The sequence below is a fragment of the Physeter macrocephalus genome, chromosome 6 (assembly GCF_002837175.3).
Source record: "Physeter macrocephalus isolate SW-GA chromosome 6, ASM283717v5, whole genome shotgun sequence".
NCBI lineage: Eukaryota > Metazoa > Chordata > Mammalia > Artiodactyla > Physeteridae > Physeter > Physeter macrocephalus.
The window spans coordinates 62502752-62514542 of NC_041219.1; the positions used below are offsets into that span (position 1 = coordinate 62502752).

Below are 11791 nucleotides of genomic sequence, written 5' to 3' on the forward strand. Positions count from 1 at the left end.
TTTTTTCAAATGAGGTCACATTCACAGGGTCCAGGAGTAAGGACACGGAAGTATCGTTTCGGGGCCACCATTCAACCCACTGGAGTGTGTATATAGAGTGTACATTTTAACAATTGCTAATTGTGTAACAACAGTTGGCTGTTACTATGCACTGGACATTATGGCATGTGCTGGGAACAAAAAAGTCAGTAAAGCATGGCCTGGCCCACAAGGAGCCCGCTGTACAGCAAATGAGACAGATAAGTAAACAGGATGGGTTATAATAAAAGCTTAAATAGAGCACAGGTGAAGTGAAGAAAAAAAAAAAAAAGAACTAGTAAGTTCTGTGAAGATGGGAGTCAGAAAAGGGTTCACAGAAGTGCCATGAATTCTCTTGGAAAGTGAGTAGGTGCTTCTGGGTGGACAAAGGAGGAAGAGGCACTGACCAAGGCCCAGAGATGTAAAACAGTCAGGACCAGGCGAGGAGCGGTGACTGATTTAGCGTGACCTCACACTGCTGTTCAAGGGCGGGGAGGTGAAGGGAAAATCCTGGAGAGGTGGCCTGGGACCACATCAGAGAGGATGTCCTAGTCCCAGCTGTGGGAAGCCGGTGTGGAGTTTTGAGTGAAAGTGTAACGATCAGATTTGAGTTTCTAAAGAACCACACAGGTAAGCTGCCACGTGGCAGGGAGGACAAGAGGGCAGAAGCGCCGCTGAGGCCACTGCAGTGCACGGAGGGGAGGGGAGGAGATCGGCAGCAAAGCTTCTCTGCTGTTGGCATAACTGTCCTGAGGGGAAGGGAGTGGCCGGGGTTGACCCCCAGACTGGGCAGCTGCTCCCTCCTGCTTTAGATAGGCCTCTCTTTCCTCCTGTTCTTGTTCTCTTCGTATCTCTCTAAGAATTTCTTTAGCTCTTTCCCATCTCCCCCTCCTCTCACCCCTCAAATGGGGGATCTGTCCTGGACACACTTCTCTCCTCGTCCCCCTCGTTCGTTCCCAGCCTCTCCTCCACCCTCCTGGTTTCAACGACCCTCTCCATCCTAATGAGGCTCATCTCTTCACTTCCAGCCCAGACCACTCTCTTTACCTCCAGTCCCAGATCCAACTGCTTACCAGTTGTTTCCACCCTGTGACCCACCCACGTTCCAAATTCTACTCAGCCCTCGTTCCCACTGTCACCAAATCTGTGACAAACCCAATGACTCTTGTCATCATAATTTTTGTAATGGCACTAAAAGGGTCGGCGGTGTTCAGTGCCACAGAAGGTCACGAACAACTTGAAAACCCCACTGGGATTTGGCATTTTGGATAAAGGGAAAGCCGAGGAATTGAAAACAGCAATTTCCGACGAGCATGTAAGGAATTTAACTATGAAAACAAAGAGCGAGGGAGGAAAACCAGGGTCAAGGAAAGCTTTCAGGTTTGTTCATTTATTAATATGAGAGTGATCTGAGCATGTTCGAAGAGGGGAAAATTGACATTTTGGGGAAGACAGTTCTTGACTGGTGGGTACTGTCATGTATACTGCAGGGCACTTCACTCACCTGGCCTCTGCGCTCTAAGTGCCAGTAGTGGGTGCGCGCACACACACACACACACACGCGCGCGCGCACACACACACACCAGTCATTATCATCATCCAAAAAACTCCCCCAGTACATTTCCAAACATCTCCTGAGGACCATTAAGCTAGAGGGCAGATGCCAGCAGGGAGGAATAAGTTGATAATTAAGGAGAAAAAGGACACAACTGGTGAGCCAAAGTCCTGGAGGACATGTGAGGCGACTGGACCAAGGGCACAAAAGCAGAGTTTGGTGTAAAGCAGGAGAAATTTCACATGAGAGACGTTGAGCTTTAGAGTCACACAAACATTGGTTGAATTCCTAGGTCCTCACTTCCTTCCTTTGACAGACACTCTGCCTGTTGACTAACCTCAAAGTTGGTCCCAGTGCTTGTCCCCTGGCCACCTCCACCAGAGAGCCTGCAAGCCCCAAAGGGTGGCCGTGTGACGTGATCGGGGGTCTTGAGATCAAGGATATGGGGAAGACTTTTCCTGATCTAATGATACCCACCCCCTGGCTTTCCCTGCTTTGGGTTTGGGGCAGGACGCCTAGAGCAAGGGCAGCCTCCCCACAACAATTACCAAAATGTCAAGAAAATCCCAGAGGTCAGCCCTGACCTCACCATGTCACTGCACCAGCCCCAGCAGTCCCCAACTCCAGGAGCCTTGTGCTGAGACACCAATAAACACCTATTGGTTTAAGCCATCATGAGCAGTCAATACCTAAACATCTTGGGCAAAACAGCCTCTCTGATCTACAGTTTCCTCATCTGTGAAATACAGACAAAATGCATGCATGCCTTATAAATGCAATGAAAGAATTAAATGAAGCCACATATAAATGAAGCTCATATTAAGGTGACCAGCTCAGAGCCTGACAAAAGTAAATGATCAGTGTTAGTTCTTTCTCACTGTAACCTCCTAACAGCCCATAATAAACTCGGGTGTTCTTTGTCCCTGTGAAATAGAATAGTAGCAGTAAAGTATTTTGCCTTCAGAAAAATGGAATAAAACTAGCCTTGAACATTACTCTCATACATGGTGAACCCTTAAGCCACAGAATCAAAATATAATATTGGGGAATGTAAATTGATACAGCCACTATGGAAAACAGTATGGAGGTTCCTTAAAAAACTAAAAATAGAATTACCATATGACCCAGCCAGCCCACTACTGGGCATATACCCAGAGAAAACCATAATTCAAAAAGACACATGCACCCCAATGTTCACTGCAGCACTATTTACAACAGCCAGGACACGGAAGCAACCTGAATGTCCATCAACAGAGGAATGGATAAATTCACTGCAGCACTATTTACAACAGCCTGGACACGGAAGCAACCTGAATGTCCATCAACAGAGGAATGGATAAAGAAGATGTGGTACATATATATACAACGGATTATTACTCAGCCATAAAAAGGAAAGAGACTGGGTCGTTTGTAGAGACGTGGATGGACCTAGAGAGTGTCATACAGAGTGAAGTAAGTCAGAAAGAGAAAAACAAATATCATATATTAACACATATATATATTGGAATCTAGAATAATGGTATAGATGGCCTTATTTGCAAAGCAGAAATAGAGAACAGATGTAGAGAACAGATGTATGGCTACCAAGGGGGAAAGGGGTGGAGTGGGAGGAACTGGGAGATTGGGATTGACACATGTACACTACTGATATTGTGTACACAGTAGACAGCTGAGGGGAACATACCGTACAGCACTCTACTTAAGGCACTGTGGTGTCCTAAATGGGAGGGAAACCCAAAAGAGAGGGGATCCATGTATATGTATGGCTGATTCATTCTGCTGTGCAGTAGAAGCTCACACAACATTGTAAAGGAACTATACGCCAATAAAAATTAATTAAAATATGTATACATATAAAATGTTGAATAAAATATAGATATAAAGCCTAAGATTGAGGCAAAAAGATAGAATCACAGAAGTCTCAGAAAGGGGAATGAAAATACATTCTTGGTGTATAAATCAGAATCCAAGGAGTTTTTTCAGCAATATCGGTGTAATCTATTAAAAACTGGCTGGTGAGGGAATTCCCTGGAGGTCCAGTGGTTAGGACTCCACGCTCTCATTGCCGAGGGTGCGGGTTCAGTCCCTGGCTGGGGAACCAAGATCCTGCAAGCCGCACGGTGAGGCCAAAATAATTAAAAAGATAAAAACTGGCTGATGACCTTTAGTAAATTAAATGCCTTCCTATGTCTATAACGTATCACTACTTCCTACCTTGTACTTTTAATATTCCCCTCATCTCATTGCTCACTTTTTCTTTTATATCAACACTGACAAATCGATGAGTAGCCCTGGATTCAAAGACGATTTAATTCTGCTCTGCTTTCTTTTTTAATGTTCTTGGCTTATCTTCATCGCTTACATCCTATGTGTATCAGTTTGCTGAAATCACTGTATGTCTCTGCTTGGAAAATCGTGATGTGCCCTGATCGGGGCACAGTCAGTAACTGCACGGCCACAGAGGTGGAACCCACGGAGCTGCTGCTGAACCACCGGGCTTAAATGAAGGGCACTGACATCCCAAGCTCCTCTCTTTCGGTTAATGGGAAAACATTAGAATCCCATTTTCTTCAAATGATTTAGGTAAGGTCCGGTGTAGGAAAACACAAGACAGCGTATACTGAGGCCCTACGGTTTACCAAGCACTGGGCACGCTGCTTCATCAGGCTTGGTAAAACCCACTAGGAGCCAGGTGTTATTTCTGTCCCCATTTTACAAATGGAAAACTGGAGGCTAAGAGTGTTTCAGGAGCACAACTACAGTCACATGACTGGGAATGCGCAGAGCTCGAGCCTACTGGCTACAAAGCCCGCCTTCCCTCCACGTGATGTCACCTCCTTCCTTCCACAGACACACCATCACCTCCTGCCAGCCGCGAGAGAAGTGACGGCTCACGCGTTACTTCCTAGCAACAAGCACCTTAATTTCTGTGAACGCCTAAAGCAATTTCTGGAGCCTCAGTTTTTCCAGGCATTAAAACTGCACCCGGACTTCGAGTGGCCGGTCTCTTGAACGCAAATCCCAGCTCCAACTGGAAAAGAGCAGATACGCTGGCCAACGAGACGCAGGTGGATAGTCCTGGAATCCACACAGGCTTGAGGGCAGCATCGCTGCAACGTCTATGGGGTCTCAGAGAGAACTGCCCACTCGCCTTCCCCCAAAGTATATAGTTCAAGGAAGTAGGAAAAATGGGAGAGGAGTAACCGACCCCCAGGCCCCCAGATGATTCTATCCTGGCTTTTTTCTGACTTCCTCAGTGTGTGGACTGGAAGTTTTAAAATCAGCGGAAAAATTTAAAAAAAAAAAAAGACTCAGATCCCAGTCCCACTATGTTTCTAGCTGTGTGACTTTGGCCACGATACATAAACTCTCTCTGATTTATTTTCCCCATCAAATGAAATAATGCTACTTGTCTCACAGGACTGCTTAAGGATTAAAATGCTCATTAACATCATGCCTGGCACAGAGTTGGCATATGAGAGCAGCTTTGTTACTGTCTTGCCTCTCCCACCTCTATGACTTAACTCTGCTCATCACCAAAGAATGTTCTAACAGCACAGTTTGTTCTTGAAGTATGCTGTCCCAAGAAATACCATATCACAAACAACTAAGAAGCAAGGTTAAAAAAAAACTCAAAGTCACCCCAAATTCGGGAAGAAGCATAGAGTGGGGTATGAATAGCATGGCCATCTTGGTTTCAAGATTGTGTTGGATATGGAAACCCACATGAGCAGTTGGAAGGCAGTTGAGACTATTTACAGGGTCACACTCCACCTCTGGCTCAACAGCTGTCTCCAAACACATTGCCATTAGGTGTCGGGGTGGGGGAGGGAGAAGGGAGCAGGGGGAGAGTGAGAGAAGGCGGGGCCGAAGGAGAGTGAGGGCCATCCTCCCGGCCCCAGCTGGATTCCACAACGCGGCTTTCTGCAAAGAAAATTAGAGCGCCAGTAAAAGTATTAATTCTCAACCAATAAATTTAGAAATGAAAGAATCATAGCAAAAGATGCCAGCGTAAGAATATTTTCACCTGTCCTTCAGGGAGGAACAAGGTAAGGAGCACGACACATGTCTTGGCTACCGTAGTCCACTCTGATCAACGGAGTGAAGATCACTCTGGTCTATTTCCAGACCCTGGCCCTTTGCTCAGCACACCTTCTCTCTTCCGTTTTTGCAGCATTAAAGCTTGGGTCTTCCACCCTGTTGCCTGATCCTACTGTAACTGCCACTTTCTGTATTCCTTCCTACCACCTGCCCAAGCCATTTTCATTGGCCCTAATGCTCGTGACAACACAGTTTTCAATGACTGTCATTCCCTGTCCCCACTTTTTAATTACCTCACCTAAAGTATCTGTTTGCCCAGCATTTTTCCAACTATTTTATTTTATTTTATCTTCAAAGTGTTGTAAAGTGGGTAGGGCAGAAAACAAAACTTAACACTGATAAACTAGAAACCGAGTATCATGTAGCTGAAGTGATTTGTCTGCCTAAATTTCGAAAGCTCCTGAGAATGGAGACTGAAACACAGGACTTACAATTCTTAGAGCAGTGCTTTGTGGGGCAGAATTGCATAAATAGAAAGCACAGGCTTCAGAATAGGTACTTCTGGGATCTGAATCCCAGTCCCATTGCTCGTAAGCCGTAATATCTTGGATTAGTTACTTAACCTCTCTGAGCTAAAATCTGAAAACCCAAGAAAGAGTTCAGCAAATCAGCAGAGAAACCTCCTGGAAAGAAATGAAAGTACGTCTCGCTTTAGTTCATCATTTGGATTCTGACGGGCGTCCTAATCCAGGATCTCGGGGAGAATAAAAGCAATTATAACAAGGCAAAATAAAATAGACTCTTCATACTCGGTGGGGAACTGCCAAAAATCACCTCATACATTTTTTAATGGGCCCCGTTACTGTTCTAAACGGTCTTCTGCGACAAGCGCGAGCAGTTCTTTCCTTGTTAGAGTTCTTCCTTAGCCGAATGTGCCCTTTTTTGGCCCTGGAGTGGCTACGCCACCAATGAGCCTCGGCCTCCCTGGTGGGACAAGACCGAAGCTCCCACCAGAGTTCAGAGCCCTTCCCCCGGTTTCCACCTGAGCTCCCTTCTTGGCTGGTCTCCAGTTCTGAAGTGCCTCTATATTTGGCTGTGATTCTATTGCATTTCCATGCTTCTCCTGTATCATGAAGCCTTCTCCTTTTCTTCAAACTGCTCCATACAACCCTCAGCTTAGCCTACTGAATGCTGCGCTGGACACTTAGTGAAGCACCTGCTCTGTATTACCTCATTTAATCTTCAACAACCCTAAAATGGATATATGATTATCCCCAAGGTACAGACAAGGAAACCAAGGTTTAGCATAAGTGGTTTGGTAAGTTGTCCAGATCCCCACATCTAGGAAATGACGGTTAAAACTGCTCTGAGTCCGAATTCTGAGCTTAGAACAGCTCTGCTCTATCAGCTCCCATGCTTCTTTCTGCCATGGTACAAGGCGCATTTCCTCAATGGGAAAGTGGAGACTAATTAATGTTTGTACTGATTAATTAGCATATGCAAAAAAGTGAGCGTAATCTGATCAGATGCTGAACTATGTCTCCCTACTTTTGCCAAAAAGTCTCTGTTAACTAACTGTGCTACCTTTCTTCCATCACGATCTCCCTGAATCAGGAATTTCCTCCCTGTGAACCAATCTTCCACAAGGACACTTAATAAGTTTTATTTGAAACAAACAAACAAAAAACAACTGAGTCAAAACAGAGTGGCAGGGGCTTCCCTGGTGGCGCAGTGGTTGCGCGTCCGCCTGCCGATGAAGGGGAACCGGGTTCGCGCCCCGGTCTGGGAAGATCCCACATGCCGCAGAGCTTCACCATCCTTCAGGTGGCGACTATACCTTCAAGACTATGCCTTAAACACAGCAAAGCTGTTTTTCTGAGATTTTCTGCATTAGTTCCGCTTTCAAACGTTGTTGTCCTATTGCCCGTAGTGGATTCAGAGCTGTCAAACTCTGTGTCCCCATTCTATGTTGGTAAGATACAGTCATGGTACTAAAAATAACTTATATCAAAAAATAAAAAAGCTGGCCTTAGAATTTGAGGTGTTTTATTTCTGAAACTTGCCCCCAAAGCTTATTTCTCTGATTTCTGGGGGACTCTTTTGATTTGCCTTCCAGCTGGTCCTTCAGGCCTGTGAACGGCCCTCTGCACAGCCGCACAGCATCTCGGTGCTGCTGCCCTCTGGATCCCAGAGGTCCGGAGGGCAGACCCTCCTGCCGCCCCTCCCACCCCCTGCAGCCGCCCCCCCACCCATCCAGGCCTCCCACCCCGGGGCTGAGCCTTCAGCCCTCCGCTTCTGTGGCACCAGGACCTCCTGCTGCTTTCTTCTTTCTTCTTTCTTCTTTCTCCTCTTTCTACCTACCTTTCAGTAACTCTTCTTTTCAGGTCCAAAGTCAGTTAGGTATTATTTAGGCCATTTTAGCAAAGTGCCTAACAGTCATTGCCTGCCTCCTTTTTTTTGATGGAGAGAGAAAAAGATAAGATGGGATATTGGGGTGTGGTTGCAGTGGGGGGAGGGGGGTGGGGGAGGAGACTAGAGGGGGATCTCGTTACAATGACCCAGAAAAATCCCCCTCACTGGCTTCCATCCTCCATTTGACCCCTGGAACTGGTAGCCAAGGGGCCGCCTGTAGAATTAGGCTACACCTAAGCCTCCACCATTTCATAGCTCATTAATCCTCTCCTCTAGTCAGATTCCGGTATTGCCATAATGAATCAAGTGATGCATCACTTTTAGGAGGATAACATTCACCACAGTGCTACGTAACAGAGGAGAAAGTAAAGAAGAGGAAGGTATGAGAGACCTTAACCCGCCTCTCCATTGTCTTGAGAGGCAATCAAGCACATGGTCTGTGGAGCCAGCAACCAGTCCTGGACTCCACTTCCTAGCAGCGTAATTTGGGATGTTATTTAACCTTTCTGAGCCTCAGCTTCCCCATCTGCTAAATGGAGAGAAGTAATACCACTTAGCTCACTGCGCTGTTAAGAGTATTAACTAGGATAGTGCAGGCAAAGCAGTATGTTCCCAGCACATGGTAAACACTCTGAAGCACCTAGGATACATCACTGAACAAAAGAGCCCAGTCTCTCCACGTGGCCTGCGTCATTCTTCATATTATTATATTGTTATTATGCATTTGTAAGAGACACAGAAGAGAAGCAACCAACCAGTTTAGCCAACAACCTTTTACACTGGGATGGGGGGAGGGGTGAGCCTGAAATAACAGGCTGCGCAAGAGTCCACAGACGCTCAATCAATCAATCAATCAATCAATCATTTTCACCTGACTTGCTCTCAAAGTAAGTTTGCACTTATTTATGATTCAAAAACTGGGCTCCTCCATCTTGGCATTCTTTCCATGCAAATTGTGCCCTCAAAATACCACTGCTAAAATATAATATACTTTGCTAAGGGCAACGATGTTTAAAAAAATCTACCTGAAGCAAAAACTCACTAGGTTTTGCCACAGTCCACCTATATTTTCCATTCTATTCAAGTTTATCCCACTTCCCTTAGCATGGGCTCCTCGGGGCAGCATTTTTTCTAACATCCTTACCTGTGCCTTTACCCAGGCGAATGGGACAACAGCTTTCTCATATACTACTGAAAGCATGAAGTTCCTCCACTTAGTACTCTCCACTTGACTTTTCCTAGACTGAACAAAGGAAGCCCCTCAACAGACACGAGTCATCTCCGCCTGCTGCCGACAGATGGCGATAGTGATCACGCAAGCTGATCTTACTCTGTTAAGCCCCTGCGGCCTGGTGGTTCTCAACTGGCCAAGTAGCACGCTTGTGGCGTCTGTGCTAGGTTTTGAGGTGTTTGCAAACATCGCTAAGCCCACAGCACGTCTTTTCAGTACAACACTGAAGGCGGTTTTGAAAGTGACACTAAGAAGTCTAAGATGACAAATGCAGAAGTAGAAACAATTTAAGAAACCCAAAGTGATGCACAACAAATACTGCATTTGTGAAATGAATCATTCTAAGATAGGAATGACTGCAAAGACAATATCTATGTGAAAAGTACTGTAGTTAAGCAATAAGCAATCATCATTGTACAAAGCAAGGAAAAGTAACCGAATAAGTGAAAAATGTAAAAACAAAACCTAACTACAAACAGAACACTTTTTCCTGCGGTCAGAGAATAAGCATCGATGTCACATGATATAATTACTTTGTCATGTGACAATCTAATATTAATGTAGGAGAGACTATGATTTATTTGCGGCCTTAAAGCAGTGGTTCTCAGCCTTAATTGCACACAAGAATCACCTGTGGAGCTTTTAAAACTCCTAAAGCCTAGGCTGTGCTCCAGAACCTCTGGGGGTGGGACCCAGGCACTGGTTGTGCTGAAAGCTCTTCAGGTGATCCCAACGTGCGGTCAAGGTTAAGAACCACTGCCTTCAAATCTAAGCCTATAGGGAAAACACAGCTGCAACTGGTTCTATGGATTAAAATCCATTCGCATGTGCAGATGGGATGCGTGTTGAGCCTGGACACCTTAGCAAGAAGTACTTCTCTAGGACATGTGAATCTTCAAGGAGACAAATTACCTGCCTCAGGGAATTCTGCCGTTTATATTCTTGAAACTGGTATGGGGGGAGAACATGTATTATCAAGGAAGAATACAGCACACCTTTTCTAAAGTTTTGAAGGAGGTATTCACACACGTATTTGAAGAAAATGTATCACCGAGCTACAACCTTCAACATCTCTCAGTCATTTCAATGAATCCACTTACAAACACATGGACACACAAACCTGTTCCAAACAAAAGGAGCTTCTAGACACCAGCATCTTTCCCTCACTTTCAACTCCAAAGCACTAGACTAGCTCCTGGTCTATCCATTCACTCAGTGCACTCTGGTTACCTCTGGTTACCATCTGGTTACGCTCCATCTTTCATAATCGAGTTTGGCATTCAGACAAATGCATCATTTAGTTCTCAGTACATACACCCCAGGCTCTTCTCACCACGGCCCCCTTTTACCTTGTCCGCCATTATCATCGAGGAGCCCCCGTGGATACCCAGGATGGGGGTGAGAGTCTGGGCTGAAATGAAGTCAAGGATCTGGGCGACGGCTTCCTGGTCTGTGTCGTCAGCAAACACCACGCCCTGGATCTTCCGGTCAGACATGAGATCACAGATGCGGGTTATGATGCTCTTTGGGTCCGTCTCATTCATGGCTACCAGTTCCACACGGGGCACCACGGAGAGATGGTGGAAGTCATCTTTCTCGTGGGCATCCTTGATGGCCACCTCGTCTGAAGTGCCCACGAGGATGACGGCAATGCCAATGCTGGGCGGGCTCTTCTGAGAACGAGCTCTGCTGCCTGACACGGCCAGGACAGCCAGCACCAACCAGAACTTGGGGGAACAGCACTCTGCTCTGGGCTTCATCTTCAACTCCTCGACTCCCTGGAAACACAGAGAGAGAACGGTAAAATTACAACCCACGCTACATGACTGTCTGGGAAGAGGCTGGATACTGCAAGTCAAGGAACTTATCTCCTTTTACTGATCATCAAACCCAGCTTCTATCTTCTAGCCTAGTTTCTTATCTCTTGTGTTTGCACAGCAGAGTGAGGAAAAAGTACTTCCAAAAGCGTCAGAAATCCTTGAGCAAGACACTCAAAGATGCTACTGCTGTAGCTATCAGCAGCAAACGGACAGGGACAAACAACGGAAAGAGGACGTAAGTGGTCCAGGCAGTCACACCAAGCACACGAACACAGGAGTCTCCAAGAGCGTGTCCGGCTGTTGCTGCGAGATCCCGGTACTCCTGTCACAACCCATCCTTGAACTGCTCTCGGGGCCAAGGGATGGCAAAGGCCAGGCAAAGTGAGCAGCAAAATGGGCTCAGCAGAGGTCACCTACAAAACGTGGTCTGGAAGAGCTCGATACAGGAAGTTTCAGGTACATAAGCCCCCATTCTTGCTGCCTTTACTTTGCATTCACCTCAAAGAGGACAAGAGCCTGAAAATTCTTCAGCAACCCATCCGGCTCTTAATACTAAATCAGAAACAACCCGTATGTTGTTTGGGCAGTACTTTTAAAAACATCTCCAATCCTTACAATAAACCAGCGGGGGGAGGGGAATAAGAAAAACATTATTATCACCATTTTATGGATGTTGAAGGGAAGACTCAGAAAAGCTAAGAAGTCGGAGACCAT

The 11791-nt window shown here is 46.0% G+C and overlaps 1 protein-coding gene across 1 annotated transcript in view; it reads right to left on the reverse strand.

The window, feature by feature from the left end:
* The window catches only part of GRIN2B (glutamate ionotropic receptor NMDA type subunit 2B), a 300853-nt gene extending 289836 nt beyond the window's left edge, over positions 1-11017 (reverse strand). The window contains exon 1 of the mRNA XM_007125818.2: positions 10607-11017. Coding sequence (XP_007125880.2) covers positions 10607-11017 — 411 coding nt within the window. The remainder of the gene's footprint in view (positions 1-10606) is intronic.
* Between the last annotated feature and the right edge of the window lie 774 nt (positions 11018-11791).